This window comes from Pseudorca crassidens, chromosome 15, assembly GCF_039906515.1.
Source record: "Pseudorca crassidens isolate mPseCra1 chromosome 15, mPseCra1.hap1, whole genome shotgun sequence".
Classification (NCBI taxonomy): domain Eukaryota; kingdom Metazoa; phylum Chordata; class Mammalia; order Artiodactyla; family Delphinidae; genus Pseudorca; species Pseudorca crassidens.
In genome coordinates this window covers 62475213-62501683 of record NC_090310.1, presented here as the reverse complement: position 1 = coordinate 62501683, position 26471 = coordinate 62475213, and the positions used below count along the sequence as shown (strand labels likewise).

Here is a 26471-nt window from a genome sequence, read left to right as displayed (position 1 = left end):
TACTAATCCATGTGTAGATGGTGCCAAGGAGAATTACTCAGTATAGGGAGCCCCTCACATCAAGTGCCCAGCTCACTCCTTGCTGCCCTTCACCTTCTTTGTCCTGATCTATTTCAGAACATCCCCCTGTACCAAGTGTTTGCCCGAAGCAAAGGTAGGGAGGATGAAAGCCACCAGAACTCTGCTTAGAAGAGGCAGAATTGTACGGAAAATGGGGCCACCTAAGCGTGACCAATCCCCTTTGCATCTGACCACAGAGGGAACCAGCCTCAAGCTCTCTGATCTTGAGAAAGGAAGGTGGCAGGCCTCGGCCACTGCTCAAGTTGGGTAATGTTTTGAGAACCTGGGCTTGAGCAGTTTCAAAAGTGGCAGCTCCTCTATGGGTCTGCCCTCTTTGGGTACGACAGCTTCCGCTAAGGTTCAACTTCAGGTCTGGGTGGGGGAGGAGCAGCAGGGAGCTGCAGATCAGGAGGTGGTGGAGGATGATGGGAGAGGCTGCCAGGAAGTGAGAAGTCACTGGTGCAACGGGCTAGAGAGGGCTTAATATCGGGAAGAAGGGTGACAGAGAGGAAGTCAGAAGGTGGAAGGCCCTGGGGTCCTCTTAGGTATCCAATGGGACAGATGTTGAAGGACAGGGATGAGCTCTGGCCCAGTCTCACAAGAGAGGCCTACAGCAGCTCAGTTACTCAGCAGGTAAGCCCAATTTGGTGGAAAGACTGTCTTAAGGGGCATGAGAAGAGCTACTTTGAGGTAGGGTCTGGGGTGGGAACAGGGTCAGGGTTAGGGGTTAGGAATAGGGTCTGGGCTCAGGCTCGGACAGGTCCGAGCTTGGGTGTAGTCAGGGAGAGGAAACCAGCAAACCAAGGGTCTGTGGCTGGTTAAAAAGAGAGGCACCAAAGTGCCAGGTCCTGAGGAGTTGTGTGACCGGAATTGGTTCCAGAAAGTGATGCAAAAAACTAGGAGCTGAGCTGGGGGTTCCAGGAGCTAATATTCCTGTGTTAGTTTTTTTTTTTTTTTTTTTTTTTTAGGTGGGGCAAAGGTTTGATCTGGGGGTTCTAGGAGAGCACTCTATGGGTCACAGATTCCAGCTGGGCAGGTGTCAGAGTCTAGGGATGAGCCTGGGTGCCAGAATTTGCCCTGGGTTAGGGTGAGGAATGACAAGAGGCTGTACTATTCAGGAGGTGTCAGAACCAGTGCCCCATCAGATACAGATGGATGTTGACCCAGAGCCTGGGATGGGGTGACTGTCCCAGATGGGATGAACAGCCAGAGCAGAGCGTGAGGCTGGTCTGGCTGGGTCCAGCAGGCTCAAAACAATTAGTACCCGAATCACAGTGTCAGGGTCGGCCAACAGTGCTTCCAGCATGGTGCACAGAGGGAGGGATGTGTCAAGGTCCGAACGGGGTTGGAAACCGCTCCCTATTTGAGAAACGTGTCAGTACCCGGTTCGCGGATCGGTGCCCAGATCCTGGGGCACCTAAGGTCAGCCCCGGGATGTGGGCCCGGGTTGGGGATGCGGTGGTGAGCAATGCTGGGAAGGGTCAGTGTCCGGGCAGAGGAAGTGTCTGTCCCGTCCAGGGCGGGCGGGGGAAGGGTCCGTGCCAGCCGTGTCAGGGTGGGAGGTGGACAGCGCCCGGCTTTGCCGCTGACCCTACCTTGCCGCGGGCGCAGCGCACGGAGCGCAGGGCGCCGAAGAAGATGGGCAGCAGCGCCATGAGCAGGAGGCTGCCATAGGCCAGCGCGATGCCCTCGGGCGTGGAAGGCGGCCGCGTCGTGCCGTTGGTTGGGCCGCCTGCCTCGACACTGCCGTTATGCGGGTCGCTGAGGGCCGAGTCCATGGCAAGGCTGCACTCGGGGTCCGACTCCAGGTCCGGCAGCTGCAGCAGAGACGCAGAAGGGAAGACGGGCTATGCGTGGAAAGCCACGTTCCCCTAAAGAAACAGGAAGTGACGTGCTTCCCTCGCCGGCCTGCGCCGCGCACGCGTGCGCGTTCACGTCTCCCCGCCCGCGCGCCCTCTAGCGGTGGCGGAGGGACAGGCGGCCGGTTGCTAAGCAACTTGCTGGTAGCAGGGAGAGGAACACTGGACCACTGCGGTGGATATCCATCCCTAGGGAGACCTGAGGACCCCATTCCCTAGTCCCAGTCAACCTCCTTAACTCCAGGACACTAATAACTAAGAATTTGTTTACTCATGCAGGCATTCATCCAATATTTAATCATTCCCTCACTCCTTAAGTATTTGGGTATCCCATCATATCCAGGCACTGTCCTAGGCTCTGGGGACACAGAAGGGAACAATATAGGCAAAAGTCCGTCGCTGCCCTCATGAAGCTTGTAATTTTAGTGTGGCGGGGGGTTGTTGGGAGGATAATAAATAAAATGAATAAAATAAATAAATCAAAGTCTATAGGATGTTAGTGTGTAGTTATATGTTACATAGCATGTTTTTTAAAAAAAATTATTTATTTTAGGCTGCATTGGGTCTTCGTTGCTGTGTGCGGGCTTTCTCTAGTAGCGGCGAGCGGGGGCTATTCTTTGTTGAGGTGTGTGGGCTCTCTCATTGCGGTGGCTTCTTTTGTTGCGTAGCATGGGCTCGGGCTTCAGTAGTTGTGGCACGCCGGCTCAGTAGTTGTGGCTCATGGGCTCTAGAGTGCAGGCTCAGTAGTTGTGGCGCATGGGCTTAGTTGCTCCGCGGCATGTGTGATCTTCCCGGACCAGGGCTCGAACCCGTGTCCCTTGCATGGGCAGGCAGATTCTTAACCACTGCAGATTAAGTAATTTAGAGGGAGATTAGTAATTTAAGTAAATTAAATTAAATTAAATTAAGTAATTTAAGGGAGATTAGTAATTCAGAGAGACATCCCTCTCTAGGAACCTAGTGAAGTTTTGTATATGGCTTGGGCCAGGGTGGTTCCAGCCAGTTCCAGAGGACAAAAGTCAGGTGGCTTGCTCTGCAGATGGCCAGCTCTGTCAGGTTCCCAGTGTATGTGTGTCCAGGAGTGAGGAGAGGGTATAGGTAGGAGTCACCTGAACTTGGGTGCAGGCCCAAGCTGTCTGGGGCTCCTGGCTATGCTAATGGTGCTCTAGTTAAGAGCTGGAGAAAGTATGTAGCAGACAAATTGATGAAAGCTGTACCCTGCAGGCACCTAGCACTGGAGAAACCCTGCGCCAAGCAGTGGGAAAAAAGCATGTTCTCCAGGAACCCAGGAAGTGAGCCAACCTCGAACCAGGAAGGGAAGGTCCATTCTCCTCCAGCGTTCCTCTAGTACACTCTACTGAAAAGGCTTAAAGTATGTCAGCTGGCAAGGAAGAAATATTTACGAGGTCTGGCTCCATTATCACAGAGCTGGCAAAAAGAGTGGTTTTAGAGCAGAGAGGCAATAAGTTGATAAGTGACACTGATAGTTTAAAATCGCATGGCCTGGTCCAAGCTGGGCAGGTGGTGAGGTGGGGTTGGAGTATAGGGTTCACAGTGAGAGGAGACAAAGGCAAGGAGTCAGACTATTAAAGTTTGCATAATGGAGTTTGCCTAGTTCATGCCAGGCACTGTACTGGTAACTTTATAGGTGTTTTCTTTGATCTCAATAACACTGGTAAGATATGATTAGTCCCATTTTGCAGATAAGGAAACAGGCTCACAGAGATAAACTAGCCATCCAGGTCACACAGTCCAGCAGAGGAAGAGGAGAGACTTGAACTCAGGTCTGTAGGGCTCTGAAGCCTCTGCTCTTTATAATATCCCAGCTACAAAGAGGGCTAAGGAGTTTGGACCAGAGTGACTTAGTTCTGGGCAGATGGTGTACAGTTTCAGGCTCTGTTTTTCAATAAACTGGACATGACCTGAGTGGATGGGTGAAGGCAGTGTGCCTGATGAATTCATCCATCAATAATTCAGGCCACAGGATTTGCCCAGCAGCTGGGCCTCATGGCTCCGAGCCTCTTCATCTGAGAGCATACAATTGGAAATCAGAGACACTCCTGCTTCATGCAAGGCTGAGCACTTGATTTAGTTTGGTCTGGGGCAGATCTGGCCATCTCCCTTTACACTCATGGGAGACTGTGAATATGACCCAGGGAACTGAGGGGTCGACTCAAGTTCAGAAAGCTCCCGTCAAGGCTTCTGGAGGGTTGGATTTCTGGCTTGGAGCCAGCCTGTCTTGGTATTCTCTGGAGACAGGGATAAGACAATCTTGTGCGTGGGGGGTGGTGCCCCGAGGCTTCATCTGCCAAGCCTCCTGTATGGTGTTACTTTCCCAGAGGAGATCTGAGCTGAGGTCAATAATGGAGCCTGTTTAGAGCCTGGGATAGTTAAATTACCAAACACTTGTTCCAAAGAAAGATGCAGACTTACTCCCACCCCATTTCTCTTATTACTGTGTTCAGTCACTGTGAATGGATTTCAGTTTTTCCATTTTTTTTCTCATATATGCGCACACACATATACACACACACTTACACACACTATTCCATGCTTAAATAATTCTTAAAATAGTAATCAAGGATCATTAGTGGATGCTAACCCTTGGGAGAAAGGTTTTTGAGGGACAGGATAGTCACACAATTTACCCCACAGATTACTAGTTATTTATAAAAAGAAAAACTTCCCTTTAAAGTGGAGTGACCTGGTGGACACTCCCTTAACCAGCCGATCAAATTTAGCATCACCGAATGGGATGGGACAAAATGACTAGACGTGATGCAATGCGGGGGACATATCACCTGCGTAGTCTTCTTGCCAAACATGTTTAACCTGCATCTACTCATGAGGAAACGTCAGGAAAAATAAGAAAAAGCCAGACTGTGGCATATTCAGAACAACTAGCCTGAACTCTTCAAAAATGTTGGTGCCATGAAAGAGAAAAAAACCAAAAAATCCATGTTGTAGATGAAAGGAGAATGAAGGGAGGGGGAAAAGCAAATGTAATCTATCACCCTTGATTGGATCCTGGATCACAACATTTTTAAAAAGCCTATAAAGAAAATTTTCGGACACGTGGGGAAATGTGAATGTGGATTGTTTGGGAGTGATAACGGTATCGTGGTTCTGCAGGACCTTGCTAATCAGGGCGTGATCCCCAGACTAGTAGTAGCAGCTGGGAGCCTATCAGAAATGCAGAATCTCAGGCCCCACCCACACCTACTGGATGTCCCGGTGATCTAAGTGCACATTTAGTTTGACAAATGCTGGTGTAGGAGATGCACTGTATTGTAGGAGGTATAGTCCTGCCTCAGGAGCCCAGGTGAGCCTGTGTTCTTGATTCTTGGGAGAGAATGGGCAGGGAAGCAGTAAAACTGTGTAAATGTTTACTGTTAAATTACCTACTGAGGCTACAGGACCTTTAAATATATGTGCTCAATAAATATTTATATGTGAAGGAATGAGTTTATTGTTCCCTCCACCTAACCATGTTTATCTTTCCTCACAACACTGGTTAACCCCTACTCATTCCTCAAAGCTTGAGTCAAATGTGATTTCCTCAGGGAACTTCAGGGAACTCCTGTATTTCTAGCAGTGTGGAGCCGGCAGTAAGCGCCACAGGGGTTTTACTAAGATAGAAGGAACAGGGTGAAACACTCTCTGTGCCCCTATACCTCCTTACAGTAAGACTGGAATTCTCATTTGGGAAGATGTTTTTGGAGGCTAAAACTGCTCATGTAGCTTGTGTTTTCAGTTCCATCATCCTAGAGAAATTCTCACACAGGTCTATTAGGGAACATGTCTGAGGATTTTCCTGCAGTTTTTTTTTTTTTTTTTTTTTTCCTGGTGGTAGCAGGAAGTTAGAGTGAACCTAGGTGTGTGTCCCTGAGGAACAAATAGACAAAGTGTGCTGGGCGTATACCATGGGATACTAGGCAACAATGAGAAGCAACGAGCCAAGTGCCTGCTCGGTCAGTGCAGTCAGGACAGTCATGGCTTCTGCCCTTTTCCCTGGACGACTTTTTTTTCAATATTTTTTATTTCAATATTTTCAATATTTTTTTCAATACTTTTTCAATATTTTAAATTTTTATTTTCAATATTTTCATTGATTTACAATGTCGTGTTAGTTTCTGCTGTACAGCAAAATGATTCAATTATACATATATATACATTCTTTTTTTTTAATATTCTTTTCCATCATGGTTTATCATAAGATTGCCCTGGCTGATTATTAATAGAACCCCTTGCATTCTCAAATGTGTACCAGTTTGGATGATAAAGCACGGTCACTCCCATAGGTCAGAGAGCCAGAGATGAGGATTCTTGTTTAACTGCCTTTGGTGGGGAGTGTCCTTAGGAGGAAGGGAAGAAGGAAGGAAGGCAGGAGACAAAAGGCCAAGTGAGGGGCTTCCCTGGTGGCGCAGTGCTTGAGAGTCTACCTGCCGAGGCAGGGGACGCGGGTTCGTGCCCCGGTCCGGGAGGATCCCATGTGCCGCGGAGCGGCTGGGCCCGTGAGCCATGGCCGCTGAGCCTGCGCGTCCGGAGCCTGTGCTCCGCAACGGGCAAAAAAAAAGGCCAAGTGAGGATGGGGTCTCTGCCGGGGACTCGCTCCAGCATGACCTCATGGGGACCTCTGTGGCACAAAGTGTGCCACAGACTTGTTCCCGCCTTGAGGCCTCTTGTAATCCTGTATCTGTCCATCACTGGCCAAGTCTAGGGGTCAGGGAGGGAGGCGGGGAGTCTCCCTGACCATTTGGCTTCTGTTTGACCAAAGGCAATTCTCCAGAGAAGGTGGCAGCTGTGAGTGTTTTTTAACCAATACTCACAACAGCTGGTGGTCAGGCCACTATGTCTGGTAAAGGGGATCTGGGTGGGGCAGCAACTGCATCCCTCATAATCCCCCTACCCTCGTCAACATGTGTAGATCTTTAAAACATAGAGCTGAGCATTAAGAAAAATGTGTGATATGATTTATGTAGATTAAAAGCACATATCAGGAAAAAAAATAAAATAAAAAAATAAAAGCACATATCAGGGACTTCCCTGGTGGCGCAGTGATTAAGAGTTTGCCTGCCAGCGCAGGGGACACAGGTTCAAGCCCTGGTCCGGGAAGATCCCACACGCCACGGAGCAACTAAGCCTGTGTGCCACAAATACTGAGCCTGTGCTCTAGAGCCCATGAGCCACAACGAGCCACAACTAATGAGCCCACGTGCCACAACTATTGAAGCCCACGTGCCTGGAGCCCGTGCTCCGCAACAAGAGAAGCCACCGCAACGAGAAGCCCGCGCACCGCAATGAAGAGCAGCCCCTGTTCGTCGCAACTAGAGGAAGCCCGCGCACAGCAACAAAGACCCAATGTGGCCTAAAATAAATAAATAAAATAAATAACAAAATGTTAAAAAAAAGCACATATCACACTGATAAACCCTAATGGAAAAGAATATGAAAAAGAATGTACACATGTATAACTGAATCATGTTGCTGTAAGTAGAAATTAACACAACATTGTAATCAACTATACTACAATAAAATAAATTTTAAAAGTACATATTACATAGCAACATTGCAAATCTAACAAGGATATTTACATATTAAAGAATACATATTGAGCATACTAGAATGGTTGCCTATAGAGGGATGGGAATGAGGGTGGGAACTGGTAATTAAAACAAACAAAATATGTACATAAGTAAAGTAAAACAAGGGCCTTGGGGAAAAGAGTGATGATGGTCTACTATGAAGGAATGAGTGTGATGAACCCATCCCTCTGCTCCTGACATTCAAAAAGGAAATAAAAGATCTTTGAAGACTAAAGAAAAAGTTGTCACTTACAGTTCCCTTTCTTCCTCGCTGGATTGGGGACAGAGGCTGGGTTTGCCAAGGGAAAGGCAGTGCCTCTGACGGCGAGTCAGGGCGCTGTGGTTGGTGGAACCAGGAAGGCCAGCCGGATGCACTTTAGGCAAAAGCGGCAATGTATAGGCTCCAAGGAAGAGGTGAAAAACCAACCCCTGGACAGGACAGGCAGGGACAGAGCTGGACCTTGGTTAGCCCCCGAAAACCAGGATGTCTATATTGCCAGGATCCTTTCTCTGCATTGTGTCTTTGTTTTCTTCCACAGCATATCTGTGCGCTACAATGGCAGCCCCCATGAGCTGAGTTAACATGCTGTGATTTGCCTCAGGAACCCAGAGGCTCCCTTGTGGTCAGGGTGTCCAGTTCTACCGACACAAGTCCTCTGAGGGGGATGAAGCATCCATTACATGGTCTGAGTCTGGGCTCAGCGGAGATTTCAGTAATCTCAGGCCACGCCATAGGATGTTGGAATGATGGAATGTTAGTCATAGAATGTTAGCACCACGCTGTACTCAGGTGAAAATGTTATTGTCTTGGTATTGGTATTTTTCCTGGGGAGGGAACTGTGTATATGTATAGTATGGGAAGATAACCTTGACAATCCGCTTGAGGGGAATGTGAGACCCCAAGAGCCCTCACTGGCAGGTGCCAAATAAACAGAGATGGCAAATGTGCTTTGCATTAAAAATGATAAGGAATTTGTGGGAGGGAGAGAATGAGGCAGACAGAAATGAAGGGGAGGATGGAGGAAGGAGAGGAGCCAGTGAGATGGTGAGGCTGGGACACCACGTGGAGAGAGGGGAAAATTCCCGGTGGTGGGCGGGCAAGTGCGTTTGTAAGGCTCGGATATGAGCACCTCTGTTCTCCTGAATCTTCATAAGATTTTCCATGCCTGCAGAGTGCCCAGGGTGGATGGGGCTGTGTGTATATCAGGGATTTCCCTATTTGGTTCAACATTGAATGGTATGAGGAGCTATACACTGAGGAGAAAGGAGTTTGGAGTCAGAGTATACCATGAGCACTGCCTGCTGAGTGGGAAATGGATTGGCCAGGACAAGAGTGACAGTGAACAAATCGGCCAAAGAAGAGATAGTGGTGGCTTTGGCTAGGGTGTGTCTGGTGGAGATGGAGAAAAGTGGACGTGATTAGATATATTTAGGACATTTCTGATTTAGGATTTTATTCAGAAAATAGAGTCAAAAGGACTCCCTGATGGGGAGTGAGGGAGAAGGAGGAACTGAGTCCTGGGTTTCTGAATTGAGCTACCGGATGATAGAGATTCTACTAACTGAGACGGGGAAGATGGGTGCTGGTGAGGTATTCTCTTTTTTTTTTTTCCCACAGTTTAAAGTACTTTATTTTATTTTATTTTTAACATCTTTATTGGAGTATAATTGCTTTACAATGGTGTGTTAGTTTCTGCTTTACAACAAAATGAATCAGTTATATATATACATATGTTCCCATATCTCTTCCCTCTTGCGTCTCCCTCCCTCCCACCCTCCCTATCCCACCCCCCCCCCCAGGCGACCTTTTCATTGAGAATTATGCAGCTTTGGGAAGCAGCTGCTCCCCTTGCTCTAGTGCCCTCTTCTGCCAGCAGAGGGCAGCTGAGGCCAGTTAACAGATTCAGTCCAGGTGAAATGGGGGTGTCCAAGATGGGCCTGGGGGACACCGGCTATGGGAAGGCCACTACCTGGCTGATGTAAAAGCAGCGGGTTTGCTTTGAGGCTTAAATCCAGCCTCTGATTTTGAGGCCAATCCAGACTCAGAAATCTGGGGCTGTCCACGTCCAAGGCTGCTGGCCAATCCAGGCCACATCGTCTCTCCCAGGCTATTTTAACAGTTTCCTAATTTGTCTCCTGAAGTCAACTCTGTATCATACCTCTTTGCTTGAAACCCTTCAATATCTCCCAATGGCCCTTAAAATAATCTCATGCTCCTCACCATGGCCTTTGAGGCCCTGCATGTACTGCCCCTGCCTACATATCTGGCTCATCCATTACCACTCTCCTCTTTTGCATTAAGCTCTTTTATGCCTCAGGACCTTTGCATAGGCTGTCCCCCCACCCACCATCTTCTCTCTTCCTGATTGTTTGTTAAGCTAGCTCCTTATCCCAGGTGACACCTTATACATTACCTTCCCCACAACCTTGCCTATTCTTTCTCAGCTACTTAAAAAAAAAAATCCTCATAACACACAGCACTTCAATGTGCAATGTGCTATCTACCAGGATAATTCGATATGTTAATTTTTTTTCCCCTCTATTTTCTCCTCCCCTTCCTGTATCACTTGCCTAGGAGAGGTTTGGTCACGGGGTTCACAGCAGAAACTGCCTCTGACTCTTTCCTTTCTGGCTTCATTTTCTATGTGTTTAAACATCATAGAGCAGATATTGCAAACTGCATTTCCTAGGCCCCATCCTGTTCATAGAGGTGTTCTGTATGCCCTTCACCAAGGTTTAACAACTGTCTTCACTCAGTTGCCAAAGTTAAAAAACAGCAATTTCAAAATAAAGATTTGGATATTTGGATTTTCTTGAATATTTAGAAGATCTGGCAGTCTCAGCCCTGTATTTTCATGAGATGAGCACTGATAGTTACTGAGTACCTACTAATGTCGGGCACTGTTCAAAGTGCTTTCTCACAGGAAGTTGTTGTACAGGAGGTACGAGTATTATTCCTTATCATGGTTAAGGAAATGGGCACAGAGTGGTTAAGTGACTGGCCTAAGAACTCACAGACAGTAGACAGCAGCATCAGAATTTGAACCCAGGCAGCATAGCTCTAGAATGTGGGGTCCTAACCACTGGGCAACACTGCCTTATGGCTGTTTGGTGAGCTGAGCTGTGCTGCCCCCTTTAAGTGGGACCTGTGCTCTCCAGTCACCAAGTCTCACACTTTATTTTTTGGTTACCAGTTTGTCTCCTGGAGACTCAGAGTTTGCAAACCTTTGGTGTAGAGAGAGTGCTCATTTTTTCTGAGGTCAAGGACAGGGGAGAGGAAGGAGCTCTTGGAGGCTGTGAACTGAAGGAAGATCAGTGGAGTCTGGGGTCAGGGGATCCTCCCCCTTCTTGGCCAGACTGTGGGGATGAATGGACAGGGCGTGGGGAGGCTGGACCCAGTCCTGGTGATCCCAGCCTCCAGCAAGACTCCCAGGTCCCTCCTCGGCTTAGAAGCAGGGGCTGCTGGACTCAGGTGTCCTTGAGGCCTTGGGCACTGTGGTTAGAAGCCCCACATGGTCCAGAGCTACTGAGAGCCCCCAGCTTCCCTCCCTGTCCCCTGGCAGGAGCAGCCTCCAGTAAGGATGAAGACTGAATTTCCCTCCAGTCCAGAAGGGTAGGGGAATAGTAGAACTTAACTTGGTTTTTGAGAAATGAATATTCCTTGCCCACCTGAGTTTGGGGGTTAAGATTTACATCTGATTGCAACAATTTGTAATTATTTTTTCTGTTTTTATGAAGTTTTCTGTTTTGTGTTTGTCTCCTCCATTAGACTGTGAGCCCCTTGAGGGCAGAATAATGTAGAGTGTTTACCAGTGTTCACACTGTACATCTACTGTCTAGAGGGTTCCAGGCACATAGTAGATGCTCAATAATCATCATAATTATAACACACATTTATGGAGTGTTATAACACACATTTATTCCTATGCACTGTGCTTAACATTTACATGTATGTATTAACTGACTCATCTGAGCCTCACACCACCCCTTCTGTGGGCAGGCATCTTCACACAAGAGGAATCTGAAGTGCAGAGAGGCCAAATAATTTGCATAAGGTCACACAGCTCAGGTTGTGTCTAACAGATACTCACTGAATGAATGGATGAATGGTTCCCTGGTCTCTTTGCTCTCTTTGCCTCCAGGCTGTCCCTCATCCTACCTAGTTGTATCCCACAGTATTGGAATTACGTGGGTCAGACCCAGGCAGGGGACTGTCTCAGAGCACTCAGTGAGTCCCTGAGGTCCATGGGGCAATGTCCTCACACCTGGGACTGGTGTGACTGATCCTTTTCCATCACCTCTGGCCTCTCCTTGTAGCCTCCTCTCTTCATTCCCAGCCTTACACCCTACACTTCAACACACAGACTACTCATACGTTCCTAGATTCTTTCCGGCCTCCCTGCCTTTGCTCAAGCTCTTCCCTATGTGGGGACCATCCTTCCAAACCTGAGATTCCATAATTCTAGAAGAAGATAACAGGAAGGTAGGCAAGTTCTTTAAACCACACCACCCCTTATGTGGTGATACTACGACGCCAAATTTCATCTGGTCCCCAGCAGCCTCAGGATGGTGGTGGTGATGGAGGCGGTTATAGGACAGTATGCTCATCCCCATCTCTCTGGAAGGATACAAGTCCCAGAGAAAAGAAGGGACTTGAATAAAGCAAAACAGGGGTCAGACTCAGAGCGGGGAGGGCTAGAATCCAGGCCATTGGCTTTCCAGCCCAGAGCTCTCTCCACAATGAGGCAGCTCTGTCTGGCATCACACAGGGCCTGACTGCCCAAAAAGAGCTCCTCAATTCTGAGCTAACAGTGCCTGAAATTCCACCATTGGAGATCATTTCTTCTGGGGGGGGGGGCAGAGGGTGTTGAAGGCTTTTCAGTCTTCAGGGAGCCCCAGCTAATGATGAAAACCCCTGTGATGGGTCCTACACTAAGCTCATGTCAGCCTGTTCCCAGGAAGATGAGTGGCTGACAGGCAGCCAAGGGTGAGATGCCGTGGGAAGGAGATCCTGACCGAGGGTCGAAGGAATATGGGAAGCACTAAGGCAGGCAGAAAAACAGGGGCAGGGGTGGGGGTGTCAGCCACAGAAAGGGCGGGGCAGCTGTGAGCCTTGGGCTGGGGACTCAGGAAACCTGGCTTCATCACCAACTTGCTGTGTGATGTTGGACAAGTTTCTTTCCTACTTGGAGCTCTGATCTGGGTCAGTGCTATGGAACAAACTTGCTTCTGGGTTTATCTTAAGGCTCTTGGTGTCAGGAAGTTGGGGCCCTGGCTGGTGGTTGCCATGACAACTATCTCTGTGGCGATAGTGACCAAGGAGACTGTTGCCAAGACTATAATTACCAGGTACAAGAGTCAAGTGATTGGTTCTCAGTTCTGTCTTAGGACAGGTTCCTCCCTGTCACCTTCTTCCATTACCTGCTAGAGTTTACTGTTTGTGGGGCCAGATGACGTGACACCCAGGGAATTGTCAGGAGTCTGGAACCTGTGTCCTATTGTCCTCGCTTATGCTGACAGGCTGTGTGACCTTGGGCAAGTCTCTGCTTCTCTCTGGGCCTTAGTTTCCCCATCTGGAAAATGAAGAGTTTGCACGAGGCCCTTTCACCTCTAAATTTGTATCAATTTGCCTTTAAACAAGGGACAAATTTATAAGTGAAAGTGTTGTTTCTAGGAATGATATGAAAAGTGTTAACAACTGTTATGACTGTCACTCACCAACATATCCACACAGTCTTGGACGGCCCTGCTATGGCAGGGATTACCCCTTCAGTGGTTGTAAGTGGGGAGGTCTGTGTGGTCCCAGAGGAAGCTCTGGAGTGGCCATTACTTGGGGGACATTCGGGACAGGGGTTCTTAACAACTAGTAGGAATGTATCTAAATATTTTGACAACTGGTACAGCCATACTTTGCATCCTGGCTGAACACCAGCCTTAGTCAAATCTATAATGGTGGAATTGCAGGCACTGTGAGTAGCAAAGGAAGATTTTCCAGGCAGAGGGGCTGCACGGATGAAGCCAATGGCTTTCAAGCCCAGCCCTGGTCAAGATCTCCAAGAGTAAGACCAGTCCTTCTTCCTGGCCACTGCACCTCCCTGAGTCAGCTGTGCACAGTCCCCAGAGAGTCGGGTTTGCCAGTGTCTCAGTTCTAGGATGGCTGATGCCCAGACAAGCGGGCAGGGCACAGCAGGAGCTGGCAGAGGGAGAGAGCCCAAGGAGGAAGTGGGGAGCTCGGGGGACGCCTGCTCCTCCTCTCCCAGGAGACGAGGCCCTGGGCAGATGCCAGATCTTTGGCCTCCCGGGTCTACTCCCCCTCCCCCTGCATTCCCCTCCTTGCATCTCCCAGCAGGACTTTGCAAACAACCTCTCCGGATGGGGATGGACGTGGCTGCCGCCTCCTCCCTGCACACTTTCCATTCCCAGCCCTGAGCCTCAGCCAGGGTTCCTCAGGAAAATTGGCTGAAAGAGACATTTTCCATGCTCTTGCCTCCTCTGCTGGGTGGCTGTCCCTGCCTCCACTCTCTTGTCTCTTCTGCGGCTGGTCACCCAGACCTGGAAGGAGGGGAAATATTTGGTCAACTGGTTGCTGCTCGCTCACCATTTAATTTTATATGTTATTTTGTCTCCCTGGGCTTCAGTTTCCTAATCTGTGAAATGAGCTAGCTATGCTGGGAAGCAGGCTTGGGAGTCAGACATTGTTGTTTTAATCCTTAGCTCTGCAGGTTACTAACTGAGTGACTTTGGACAAAATACTTAGCCACTTGGAGCCTCAGTTTTCCTCATCTGTAAGATGGTGTTGTCTCTTATTGTTGTGAAGATTAATGAAACAGCTCTGGTATCTGGAAGAAAGAACACCCCTCTACTCCAGGCAGATAATGAAGAGTGGAGTAACCTAGGCTAAAAATTTAATCTGGTCCTTGGAAGCTGTAATTTCAAAGTTTCATTGGGATTTTGGGCAGCGAATAGGCACACTCATTGAGAGAAATATTGCTCAACTTCAGAAGAATCAGAGAAATGCAAAGTAAACGATGAGACATCTTTTTCCCCCCAGCCTTCCCTCATCCTGCCCCTGAGAGAATGTCAAATGAGAAAAGACTGGTCTTTTGGGTTCCTAGACCCAATTCCAACGTGTGTGTGTGTGTGTGTGTGTGTGTGTGCGCGTGTGCATCTGTGTGTGTGTGTGTGTGTGCTTCCCCATACCAACAAGCAATTCTTGGATACCCTGCTGGTGTCAATCCTGACACCATCTACCTGGAGATAGCATCAGATCTCCTAGGTACAGGGCTCAGTCCCACAAGACAGCCCTCCACTGCAGATGCCGGGTTGTTAGCTGTACTTCTGTCTGACTGGCTATAAATTAGAGGTTCCCATGACCCCTTTCTTGGGTTTGATTAATCTGGTAGAACGGCTCACAGAACTCAGGAAAACCTTTTACTCACTAGATGACTGATTTATGACAAAGGATATTAAAAGGACACAAATCAACAGCCAGATGAAGAGGTGCATAGGGTGAGGTCCTGAACAAAGGACTTCTGTCCTCGTGGGTCTTGGGGCCCAGCACGGGGACACGTGGAAGTGGTCTGGTTCCCCAACTTGGAAGCTCTCTGAACTCCCTTCTTTTGGGCTTTCACCTGGGCATGTTTGATTAACTCATTGGCCATTGGTGATTGATTCAAACTCCAGCCCCTCTCCCCTCCTAGGAAATCACATGGTGGGACTGAAAGTTCCACCCCTCTATTCAGGGTTGGTTCCCCTGGCAACCAGCCCCAATCCTTAGGTGCTTTCCAAAAGTCACCTTTATGAACATCAACACAGTTGTGGCAGAAAGGGGCTTGTTATGGATAACAAGCCACCCATTTCACCTTTATAGCTCTGAAGCTAGTTTTCTGGAACTGAGGACAAGAGATCGAATATTATAACAAAACACGCTCCCATTGCTCTTATCATTTATAAGGGTGTTGGGAGCTATGAGGCAAGAACTGTGGATGAAGACCAAATACACATGAGGAATATATTTTGGTTGTCTGAATTACCAAATATATATGTTTCCTATAAATTACAATATACTTGGGCTTCCCTGGTAGCGCAGTGGTTGAGAGTCCGCCTGCCGATGCAGGGGACACGGGTTCGTGCCCCGGTCCGGGGAGATTCCACATGCCACAGAGCGGCTGGGTCCATGAGCAATGGCCGCTAAGCCTGCACGTCCGGAGCCTGTGCGCTGCAACGGGAGAGGCCACAAGAGTGAGAGGCCTGCGTACCGCAAAAAAAAAAAAAAAAAAAATTACAGTATAGCAACTGGTAACATCTAATGTGGGGAACTGGGCACTGTTGATATGAATATAAACAAAAAGAGCCCTTTTGGAGGGCAAGTTGGCAGTCTGTCAAAATGTAAAACGTACATGCCCTTTGACTCAGCGAATGTGAATTCAGTAATTTCTCCTCTAAGTGCAAGAATATTCACTGCCTAAAACAAACAAAACCAAATAAACCCTAAAGGGACTTCCTGGTGGTCCAGTGGTTAAGACTCCATGCTCCCAATTCAGGGGGCCGGGTTTGATCCCTGGTCAGGGAACTAGATCCCACATGCCGCAACAAAGAGTTCGCATGCTGCAACTAAAAGATCCCGCACGCTGCAATGAAGACCAGGCACAGCCAAATAAATAAATAAATAAATATTTAAAGAAAAGAATATTCACTGCCGCACTGTTTGTAAAACAGTTACACTAACCTAAATTCACTCACCTTCGACTGGTAAAGTATGTAATCCATATTGTGGAATATTTTGCAGCAGTGAAAAGAACAAGTTAAAGAAAAAATGTACAGACTGAAAGGAGAAAAAGACATATCACGATTATAACTGAAGATTTCAACACTCCTTTCTCAGGATAAAACAAGTAGACATAAAATCACTAAGTATATGGACGACTTGAACAGCATTTTCTTTTTCTTTTTTTGCAACAAAATGAATTTTTTTTTTTTTTTTTTGCGGTATGTGGGCCTCTCACTGTTGTGGCCTCTCCCGTTGCGGAGCACAGGCTTTGGACGCGCAGGCTCAGCGGCCATGGCTCACGGGCCCAGCCACTCCGCGGCATGTGGGATCTTCCCGGACCGGGGCACGAACCCACGTCCCCTGCATCGGCAGGCGGACTCTCAACCACTGCGCCACCAGGGAAGCCCCAAAATGAATTTTTATAAGAACTTTTCTTTTAGGCTATAGCATTATTTCAACATCTCATTGATTTTTTAAAAAAACTTTATTGGAGTATAATTGCTTTACAATGGTGTCTTAGTTTCTGCTTTACAACAAAGTGAATCAGCTATACGTATACATATAACCCCATATCTCCTCCCTCTTGCGCCTCCCTCCCATCCTCCCTATCCCACCCCTCTAGGTGGTCACAAAGCACCGAGCTGATCTCCCTGTGCTATGCGGCTGCTTCCCACTAGCTACCTATTTTACATTTGGTAGTATATATATGTCCATGCCACTTTCTTACTTCGTCCCAGCTTACGCTTCCCCCTCCCCGTCAAGTCTATTCTCTATGTCTGCAACTTTATTCCTGTCCTGCCCCTAAGTTCTTCAGAACCTTTTTTTAGATTCCATATATATGTGTTAGCATACTGTATATGTTTTTCTCTTTCTGACTTACTTCACTCTGTATGACAGACTCTAGGTCCATCCACCTCACCACAAATAACTCAATTTCATTTCTTTTTATGGCTGAGTAATATTCTATTGTATATATGTGCCACATCTTTATCCATTCATCTGTCGATGGACACTTAGGTTGCTTCCATGTCCTGGCTGTTGTAAATAGTGCTGCAATGAACATTATGGTACATGACTCTTTTTGAATTATGGTTTTCTCAGGGTATATGCCCAGTTGTGGGATTGCTGGGTCACATGGTAGTTCTATTTTTAGTTTTTTAAGGAACCTCCATACGTTCTCCATAGTGGCTGTACCAATTTACATTCCCACCAACAGTGCAAGAGGGTTCCCTTTTCTCCACACCCTCTCCAGTATTTATTGTTTGTAGATATTTTGATGATGGCCATTCTGACTGGTGTGAGGTGATACCTCATTGTAGTTTTGATCTGTATTTCTCTAATGATTAGTGATGTTGAGCATCCTTTCATGTGTTTGTTGGCAATCTGTATATCTTCTTTGGAGAAATGTCTTTTTAGGTCTTCTGCCCATTTTTGGATTGGGTTGTTTGTTTTTTGAATTGTGAGCTGCATGAGCTGCTTGTAAATTTTGGAGATTAATCCTTTGTCAGTTGCTTCATTTGCAAATATTTTCTGCCATTCTGAGGGTTGTCTTTTCATCTTGTTTATGTTTTCCTTTGCTGTGCAAAAGTAGGCCCCATTTGTTTATTTTTGTTTTTATTTCCATCCCCTAGGAGGTGGGTCAAAAATGATCTTGCTGCGATTTATGTCATAGAGTGTTCTGCCTATGTTTTTCTCTAACAGCATTTTCAATCACCTAGGCCTAATTGACATTTTTAGAAGACTACACCAAACAATGGCAGAATGCAGATTATTTTCAAGTGTACATGGAACATGGATTACAATAGACCCTATATACAAAACCACTCTCAAATTTGCAGTTGGATTAAATTAGAAATCAATAACAAAAAGCACCTATAGGAACCCCTCAAATATTTGGAAATTAAACAATATATTTCTGAATAATCTATGGGAAGAAGAAATCACAGGGGAAATTGGAAAATATTTTAAACTGAATGATAATGAAAACACAACATACCAAAATTTGTGGGATGCATCTCGAGCAGTGCTTGGAGGAAAATTTATAGCTTGATATAAATTATATAGCTTTTTTTTCTAATACAGCTTTACATGCTTGTATTATAAAAGAAGAAAGGTCTCAAATACTTGATCTAAGTTTCTATCTTAAGAAGCTAGAAAAAGAAGAACAAATAATAAGGTAGATTTATGTGTACTGGCATGGATAGAAAGCCAGGAGAAATAAAGTGAAAAAAGCAAATTATACATGATATGTCCAGTATCGAGGCAGCAATTGCTTGCTGCCCCTTGCTGCTCTTCTACCTTTCCTTCAAACATAGAATCCCTGATTTTTTTTTTTTTTTTTTCTTTTCAATACGCGGGCCTCTCACTGCTGTGGCCTCTCCCGTCGCGGAGCACAGGCTCCGGACGCGCAGGCTCAGCGGCCATGGGTCACGGGCCCAGCCGCTCTGCGGCACGTGGGATCCTCGCGGACCGGGGCATGAACCCGTGTCTCCTGCATCGGCAGGCGGACTCTCAACCACTGCGCCACCAGGGAAGCCCTAGAATCCCTGATTTTGAGCTGGCACATGGCTATTCAGAATAAAGTATTCTAGACTCCTTTGCAATTAAGGGTGGTGATGTGACTAAGCTCTGCCAATGAGATGTAAGCAGAGGTGATATGTACATCGTCTGAGAGGCTTTGCTTTTTTTTGAGCTCCTAACTACTTCCTGCTGGCTGAAATGTGGATGTGACTACTGCAGCTTGGGCAGCACAGTGGATTGAAGATGGTGGAACCACAAGATAGAAGGAGCCAGGGTCCCTGCACTGTGGAATGCCATGCCTGCCTTGGACTGCCCACTTCTGGACTTCTTTTGCATGAGGGAGACAAATACTTCTATTTTGTTTCCATCACTGCTAGTTTGGATTTCATCCCTTGCAACTTTTCAGTCCCTTGTAGCAACTGTGCAACTGAACACATATAACTATGACCCCATTTATGTGAAAAAAAAGCGAAGAAACCTATGTATGTGTACCAGATGGACGACTTTGACTTTGGCACAGAAACCCCAAGGTAACTTGCTTCAACATTGAAGACATATTATTATCTTACATAACAAGCCGAGAGGTGGGGCAGCTTCAGGGTTGGCTAATTCGGTGGCTGGACTTCATCACCAAGGACTCAGGGACTTCCCATCTTTCAGCTTTGCCATCTTCTGACTAGATCCCATCATAATTGCCAGATGGTGGCTACAGTTCCAGGCAACTCGTTCATATATTTCAATTACCAGAAGATAAGGGACTCCCTTTCTGCTGCAGCTCTTTTTTTGTTTGTTTGTTTGCTTGTTTTTCATCTCTTTTTCAAAAGCAAAGAAACTTTTTTCTAGAGCCCTCCAGCCAACCTTCCCTCGCATTTCATTGGTCATAGCTGGTTTGTAAGTCCGTCTTTATTTTATTTATTTATTTATTTGTTTGTCTGCACTGTGGGGCTTGTGGGATGTTAGTTGCCATATCAGGGATTGAACCTGGGCCCTTGGCAGTGAGACAATAGAATCTTAACCACTGGACCACCAGGGAATTCCCAGGATTTATTCTTGATCCCATGAAAATGAGAACAACAGAGCAAAATTGTAACTCTGACAGTACGGAAGAAAACAAAGATGGCCAAATGTCTGCTACAATATATATCTAAGTGTGCTGAAAAATCGGGAAGGATACACTCCAAACTGCTAATGGTGGGTACTTCTGGGGAGAGGAGTGGGATGGCGGGGAAATGAAAGGAGTTCTGTGGAAAATACTAAAATTGCTATCCAACAACCCTTACCCACTTCTCTGTTGCTCACAAAAGAGCGGCAAAGGGATGAACCATTATTGGCCCAAGCCAAATGTGGCGATCTCATTCCTTTTTGCCTGTTAGTTGCTTTCTCAGCCTCCCTTGCAGCTAGAGGTGGCCATGAGACTCAGTCTGGCCAGTGAGATATGAAAGGAAACTGCTGGGAGAATAACTTCCTCCTCGATAAAAAGAAAACCTCTTTCTGACCTTTCCCCTCCCATTCTTGCTTGTAATACTGGTGTGAGGATGTGATGCTTGGAGTTGTTGTAGCCATGTTGCAACCATGAAGGAAATGCTTAGAGAATTATGGAGATGCAGACCCAGTGTCCTGACATTTTAAGGCTGATGAATCAACCTTAGAATTGTCTACTTCTGGACATTCTGTTAGAAAATATCCTTATAAGGGTTTCTCTCATGCGTAGTTGAGGGCAGCTTAACAGATAAATGCATTTTTACTTTTACCATATGTTTTCTGTTTTTCTGATTTATCCTTATAATTAAAATGTATTATTTATGTAATTCAAAGTTCAATTAAAAATATGTACCACTTGGCATTGGGCACCTTTGGAATCCCAATAGGCCTGAAGAGGCACTCTGGGAAAGGAGATTGGGAGGAGCTGAACAAAAAGAACAAATCGTTCTTTATAATTAAGTCCTAACTACATGGTATGAGGTGACCCTGCAGACTGGGGAATGGCTGAGAATACATTTCTTTCTCACTATTTGGGTTTAGGCCAGAGGTTACAAACTGTCAGCCTCTGGTCAGAACCTGGCTGGGGGACATGTTTTGCTTCTCCTGTCCAGGGCTTAAAAAAATTGGAATTAGCAATAGTGATTTAGGAATTGGGATACTGCACATAAATATCTGGCTTGCTGCTTTTCTTAGAAAAAATGAAATATCTGAAAAATATTTTTCATTTCAAAAAATGAAATATCTTAGAAAAAATGAAATTTCCTAACAGGAGTAATAGGCAGCTTAGTTCTGTCATTCCTTTTAGGTAGGAAAGGACTTCCAGTTTGCCACAGACCTTGATGCTCCCTAATGTTTGTCACCTAGTCTACGTCATTGATTTATATTACCTGATTCTGTGAGCATCTGCATTTGTGACCCCTGGCTTAGGTTTTGGATTCAAAGTGCACGTGTGCATACGTGCACGCATGCATGTAAGATTCACAGACAACTGACTGTGTGGAAAGGCGTGCAAACTTATTCACACAGGTGGGCAGACCTTGAGGAGGACTGAGTTTGGAGTGGTCACACTTACTCTGGACTCTTCTGTAAGACTAGAAGAGCTAAGAACACCCTTGACTGCCCTGCTGGGGCACCTGGAGTCTTAATCCAGCCCCAATAACTCAGACTTCTGAAGATTACTGCTAGGGGTGGGGGATAATTCTGAGGCAAGACCTATATCTGTCGGTAAGGAGTAGTGTTTTCTGAAAGGTGGGTGGAGATTTGCCCAGTGCAGGCTTGAAGAAACTGGTGATCCTGGAGAGAGGCATGGGTTTGAGGAAGGGAGGCAAGGTCAGACCCTGGGGACAGTGTCCCAGTACCCCCGACATCCCACTAGGAAGGAACCCCTTTACCTTAGGGCCTTCTCTCTGTACTCATTAGAACAAGACTGAGTTTGTGTGTTGGAGGAGAGTAAAGACCCAGCCACAGCCTTCCTTCAGCCTCCACCTTATTCTGCCATGGGTTGGCTCCCCCAGATGTCCACATGTTAGTCTCTGGAACCTGTGAATATGTTTTTTTAAAAAAATATTTATTTACTTATTTATTTTGGCTGTGCCAGGTCTTAGTTGTGGCACATGGACTACTTAGTTGTGGCATTCAAACTCTTAGCTACAGCATGCATGCGGGATCTAGTTCCCCGACCAGGGATCGAACCTGGGTCCCCTGCATTGGGAGCATGGAGTCTTACCCACTGGGCCACCAGGGAAGTCCTGGAACCTGTGAATATGTTATGTTACACGGCAAAGGAGAATTAAGGTCACAGATGGAATTCCAGGCTGCTAATCTGCTGACTGTAAAACAGGAAGGTTATGCTGTTGCTAATCACAAAGGTGGAAGAGTGAGGCAGAAGAGAGAGAACCAGAGAGATGGCAGCATGAGATGGACTTGGCTCGACATTGTTGGCTTTGAAGATGGAGCGAGCGCCAAGGAAAGCGGCTTCTAGCAGCTGAGAAAGGCGAGGAAGCAAAAGCTTCTCTAGAGCCTCTAGAAAGGAATGCAGCCCTGCAGACACCTTGGTTTTAGCCCAGTGGGACCCAAGTTGGACTTCTATTTGACAGAACTATAAGATAATAAATTTGCTGTTTTAAGCCGTTAAGTTTGTGGTAATTTGTTACGGCAGCAATAGGAAACAAAAGCACCAGGACACCTAGAGAGTCCACGTTGTAGGTGAGACTCCACTTTACTGCTGGAATCAACCTCCAGACGACATGTGAGATGATTCCAGTCGCTCCAGGCTTTGTGAATTTCCCAGCCGAGGTCCCAGAGAAGAGCAGTACCCACTTCGCCTTGCCCAAATTCCTGACTCACAAAATCTATGAGTATAATAAAATGATTGTTTTTATGCCACTAAGCTTTGGGTGGTTTGCTATGCGGCACAGAAACTGGAACAGCGATCCATCTTAGCCTTGAACTTGAATCAGACGGAACTAGGAAAACAACACACACTGTTGAACCCAGAGCTCCCATCCCATCATTAATATTATTTTTAACTAAACCCTGAACTGAACGGAAGGAGACGGCGCCGAAATTGAAACTGAACTTGTATATTTTTTCATGCTGTTGAACTAGAATATTCAAATATTCTTGAGACAGTCGCATAAAGAATTCTACCCTAACCCCTTCACTCCGTATATTTTGATTTGCCTAAGGTCACATGGTCATGGCAGAGCTTAGAGATTCTTAATCTTTAAAAACATTTTGTTTTACAAAGCAGCCAGCTGTGACTCTCTCTACCCTCCTTACCTTCCTTCAGAGCACATACCCTTATCAAAGTTTGCTGAGTAAAGGAAGGACTGAGCTGTGCCTGGGAGATGTGAATTTCTCACCATCCAAGGACAAGGGAGTTCCAGCCTGAACCTGATTCCTTGGGGGTCCCCGAGTGGAAGCTTCGTGCCCTTGGCTGAGAAATTGGAACTTTCCGTCAGGGCCAGTGATCCTCGGTATTTGAGTAGCCAGGCTGGGGTGTGCTGGGATCCAGGTGGCCTTCATCTCGTCTGGATCAGGACAGCACAGTTTGTGGCCTTCCCCCAAAGCAAAAGGAGGGGGGAAACTCTGAGGAGACTTGGGGCCCCTGGGGAGACATTCCTCTTTCCAGAGCTTTATCACTTTTTCCATAACAGTGCCCTCCCTTCAAGGTGGAAAGTCGCAGCTGGCGGCTGAGTTTACTCTCAATGTGCTTTTGTTCTCCACCCTGCCCCCAGCCCCGGCAGCAGGGTGCTGGGCAGACACCAGCCTGCGCCGGACTTGCTGTACCGTCGGACGGTGCGATATAGTTGAGCCTTTCACACCCTGGGACTAGACTTCCCTGGTTCGAATCCTGGCTATTTGCTAATTGTGCAACCTTGGCCGGGTATCTGCTATAGTTTCTCCATCTGAAAACTGGCATGGTGATAATATGAGAAGTTTTGAGGATTTAATATGCGAAAAGCACTTAACACCGCACCTGATACATGGTAAGAGTGACGGAACTGTTTGCTGTTGTTCTTACATGACCTTGGGAGATTCTTCTTTCTCTGGGCCTCAGTTTCCCCAACTGTACAATGAAGATGGCAGTTCCTACCTGCCTCTTGACAGCCGATCTGGGTGTGAATCCTGACTACACTTTTTTGCTGTGTGGCCTTGGACAAATTTCTTGTGTTCTCTTAGCCTCAGTGTGCTCATCTGTTATCTGTTAAATGGTACCTATTAAGCAGATGGTGGTGATGAAATGAGAAGATGTGTACCAAGCATGGAGCATGGGGCCTACCACATAGAAAGAGCTAAAACAAAGTTAGCTTTTTGCTTTTTTTGGGGTTTTTTTTTGGTTTGTTTTTATGTCTGAGAAAGAACTTTCTAAACTATAATAGGCCATGTCCCTGGGAGGAATATTGTGGTTTTCTTACATGCTTTCCCAGCCATGCCTTATTTACAGACTCCTAGAATCAGAGAGATCAGGTTTGGAAGGGCCCTTTAACAGATTGGTTAATTAATCCATTCCACAAATATTTAGTGATCCCCTATGATGAGCCAGGTACTGAGGCAGGTGTTGAGGAGAGAGCAGCACCAAGGGTTTTGCCCTTGCGGACCTCTCATTCCTGTGGGGGAGGCAGACAGCAAACGTGTGAGTACATGAGTATATGCTACAAGCTCAAATTCAATCCCTTTATGTTACAGATGGGAAAACTGAGGCCCAAGAAGGGAAGAGAGTTTCCTAAAGTCCTCCAGTGTCTTAATAGGGCAAATACTCCCAAGCGAGTCTTCACGGTCTCAAAATATCTTACCCTAAACAAACTCTGGTTTCCCTAATGTTTTAAGATATGATAGCAGGAACCAGCATCTCCTGAATCTTCCTAGACACAGAAACTGTTATAAGTACTTGACACATCTTAAGTCATTTAATCCTCACATCAATCCTGAGGGAGGGAATTGTCATGAATCCCATTTTATAGATGGGGAAACTAAGGCACAGAGAGATGGAGGAGAGCAGGGGTTGAATACTGACCCCCTGGTTTAGGGCCCATGCCCTCCACCACTGTGCTGTCTTGCTGTGTTGGCTGCATACTCACCCCTGCATCTAGTCTGCACTATTTCTTTCTTTCTTCCCTCCCCTGCCTTCCCCCAGTCCTGGTCTCAATGATTTCCTCCACAATCTGAGTAGCTTTGGGTACTCCCTTTCTGGCCCTCAATTTCCCCATCTGTGAATTAAGAGGATTATTTTCATGACCACCCTGCTTTTTAGCACCCTGTCAGTTTGTAATTATTTTAATCATATACGTGTTTTCTAGTCTGTTTTCCCCACCAGACTGTGAGCTCCAGGGAGCAACACCCTACTCCTTCTTCACCACTATGTCCCTAGAACCAGGCACTGTGCCCTGCACTTAGTAGGCCCTCAGTTAATATTTGCGGATGAAGAAAGGAAGGAATCACGCTGATTGATTGTCCCCAGGTTTTTCCAAACCAGCTCCTGCGCTCTCTCCCTGGCCCTCTTCCTTTCTCAGCCTGTGGGGCCTCCTCCCTCCCTCCCTCTCACCTCCCAGGGCCGGCTTGGGCCCTCCATCCGGCCTGCATTTTTCTGGGTTTGATATCATTTTTTCCACTCTCCCGGGCTGCTGCCGGCTGCCTCTGCCAACTTTCCACAACTATAGCCCCTCCCCCCATGACCACAGGCCTCCAGAGACAGCTTAGGGTGGGGGAAGACCCTCCTCCTTTTCCCTTCCCCAGGCTGGAGTTGGGATAGGAAAGTAAGTACCATCAGTGCCCTGCTGGCAAGATTGGGGGGTCACAGCTGGGGACGTGGCCGACGTGGGGGGCTGAGGCATCTGGGCAGGCAGCTGGCTGGGGGCAGGGGTGTCAGGCATCAGGGACACAATGGTCCAAACTGTTTGCATCATGTTCTCCTCTCAAAGTAGTGACACCACTTCCCCTTATGCTGGAAACTCCTGACCTGACCCCCAAGGCCCATCCCCAGCCATGGTGCCTCACTACCTCCTACTTCCCACACAGACATAGGAGGAGGCTGGGCCCTGAGGTCTGGTCCTTACCGTTACTGGCTGGGCGACTCTGGGGTGCTCACTTCCCCTCTCTGGGCTTCAATTTCCAAAGTTAGAAAACGGAATGAGTCGGACTAAATCGGGGGTCCATCCCGGGGATTAATGGATTGAGTTTCATGGAGTCCACCTGCCCCCTTTCAATTGTGTGCAAAATTGTGTTTGAAAGTCCATTTCCCTGGGAGTCTATAGTTTTTTGTCACATTCTCCAAGAGGACTGTGGATAAGCTGGCCACAGACTCTAGCCTCACAAGCCTGGGCTGGAATCCTGGCAACTTCACTTATAGCTGCTGTGTGATCTGGAGCACAAGCCTTCACTGTTCTATGCCTCTGTTTTCTAACTAGTTAAACATGGGTCGTGAAGATTAATAGTTGTGACAGCTTAGTACCCAGTCAGCTCCCAACAAACACCAGCTATTATATTGCTAGGATGAGGGCGAAGATTTTTTTTTCAGAGAATATTTTGTGAATTTATAATCTAAAAAAACGAGTTAATGAGAGAATAGGAGGTCATCACACTAAACTGTGGTTGCTTGTGCTGCACTGTGTCTCCCTCCAAGTCGTGGGGCAGGGGCTGTGCCCAGTGGTTCAGAGAAGGGCCTGAATGCATAATTGGTCCAGTGATTTTACT

General features: G+C 46.9%; 1 protein-coding gene and 1 long non-coding RNA gene across 9 annotated transcripts in view; one reads left to right on the top strand and one right to left on the bottom strand.

Moving 5' to 3' along the window:
- Positions 1-1968, bottom strand: part of HM13 (histocompatibility minor 13) — a 41346-nt gene extending 39378 nt beyond the window's left edge. For 3 of the 8 annotated variants that reach the window (XR_010935202.1, XM_067707752.1, XM_067707751.1), the window contains exon 1: positions 1656-1964. Coding sequence is in view for 6 of the 8 variants with exons in the window: in XM_067707752.1 (XP_067563853.1) it covers positions 1656-1838 (183 nt within the window). In the remaining 2 variants the exon portion in view is untranslated. Of the gene's footprint in view, positions 1-1655 lie in introns of all 8 variants that reach the window. The other 5 variants (XR_010935201.1, XM_067707749.1, XM_067707748.1 and 2 more) reach the window with 4 other exon arrangements.
- LOC137207672 (uncharacterized) overlaps positions 517-26471 on the top strand; it is a 75278-nt gene continuing 49323 nt past the window's right edge. The window contains exon 1 of the long non-coding RNA XR_010935204.1: positions 517-693. This is a non-coding gene — a long non-coding RNA (uncharacterized lncRNA). The remainder of the gene's footprint in view (positions 694-26471) is intronic.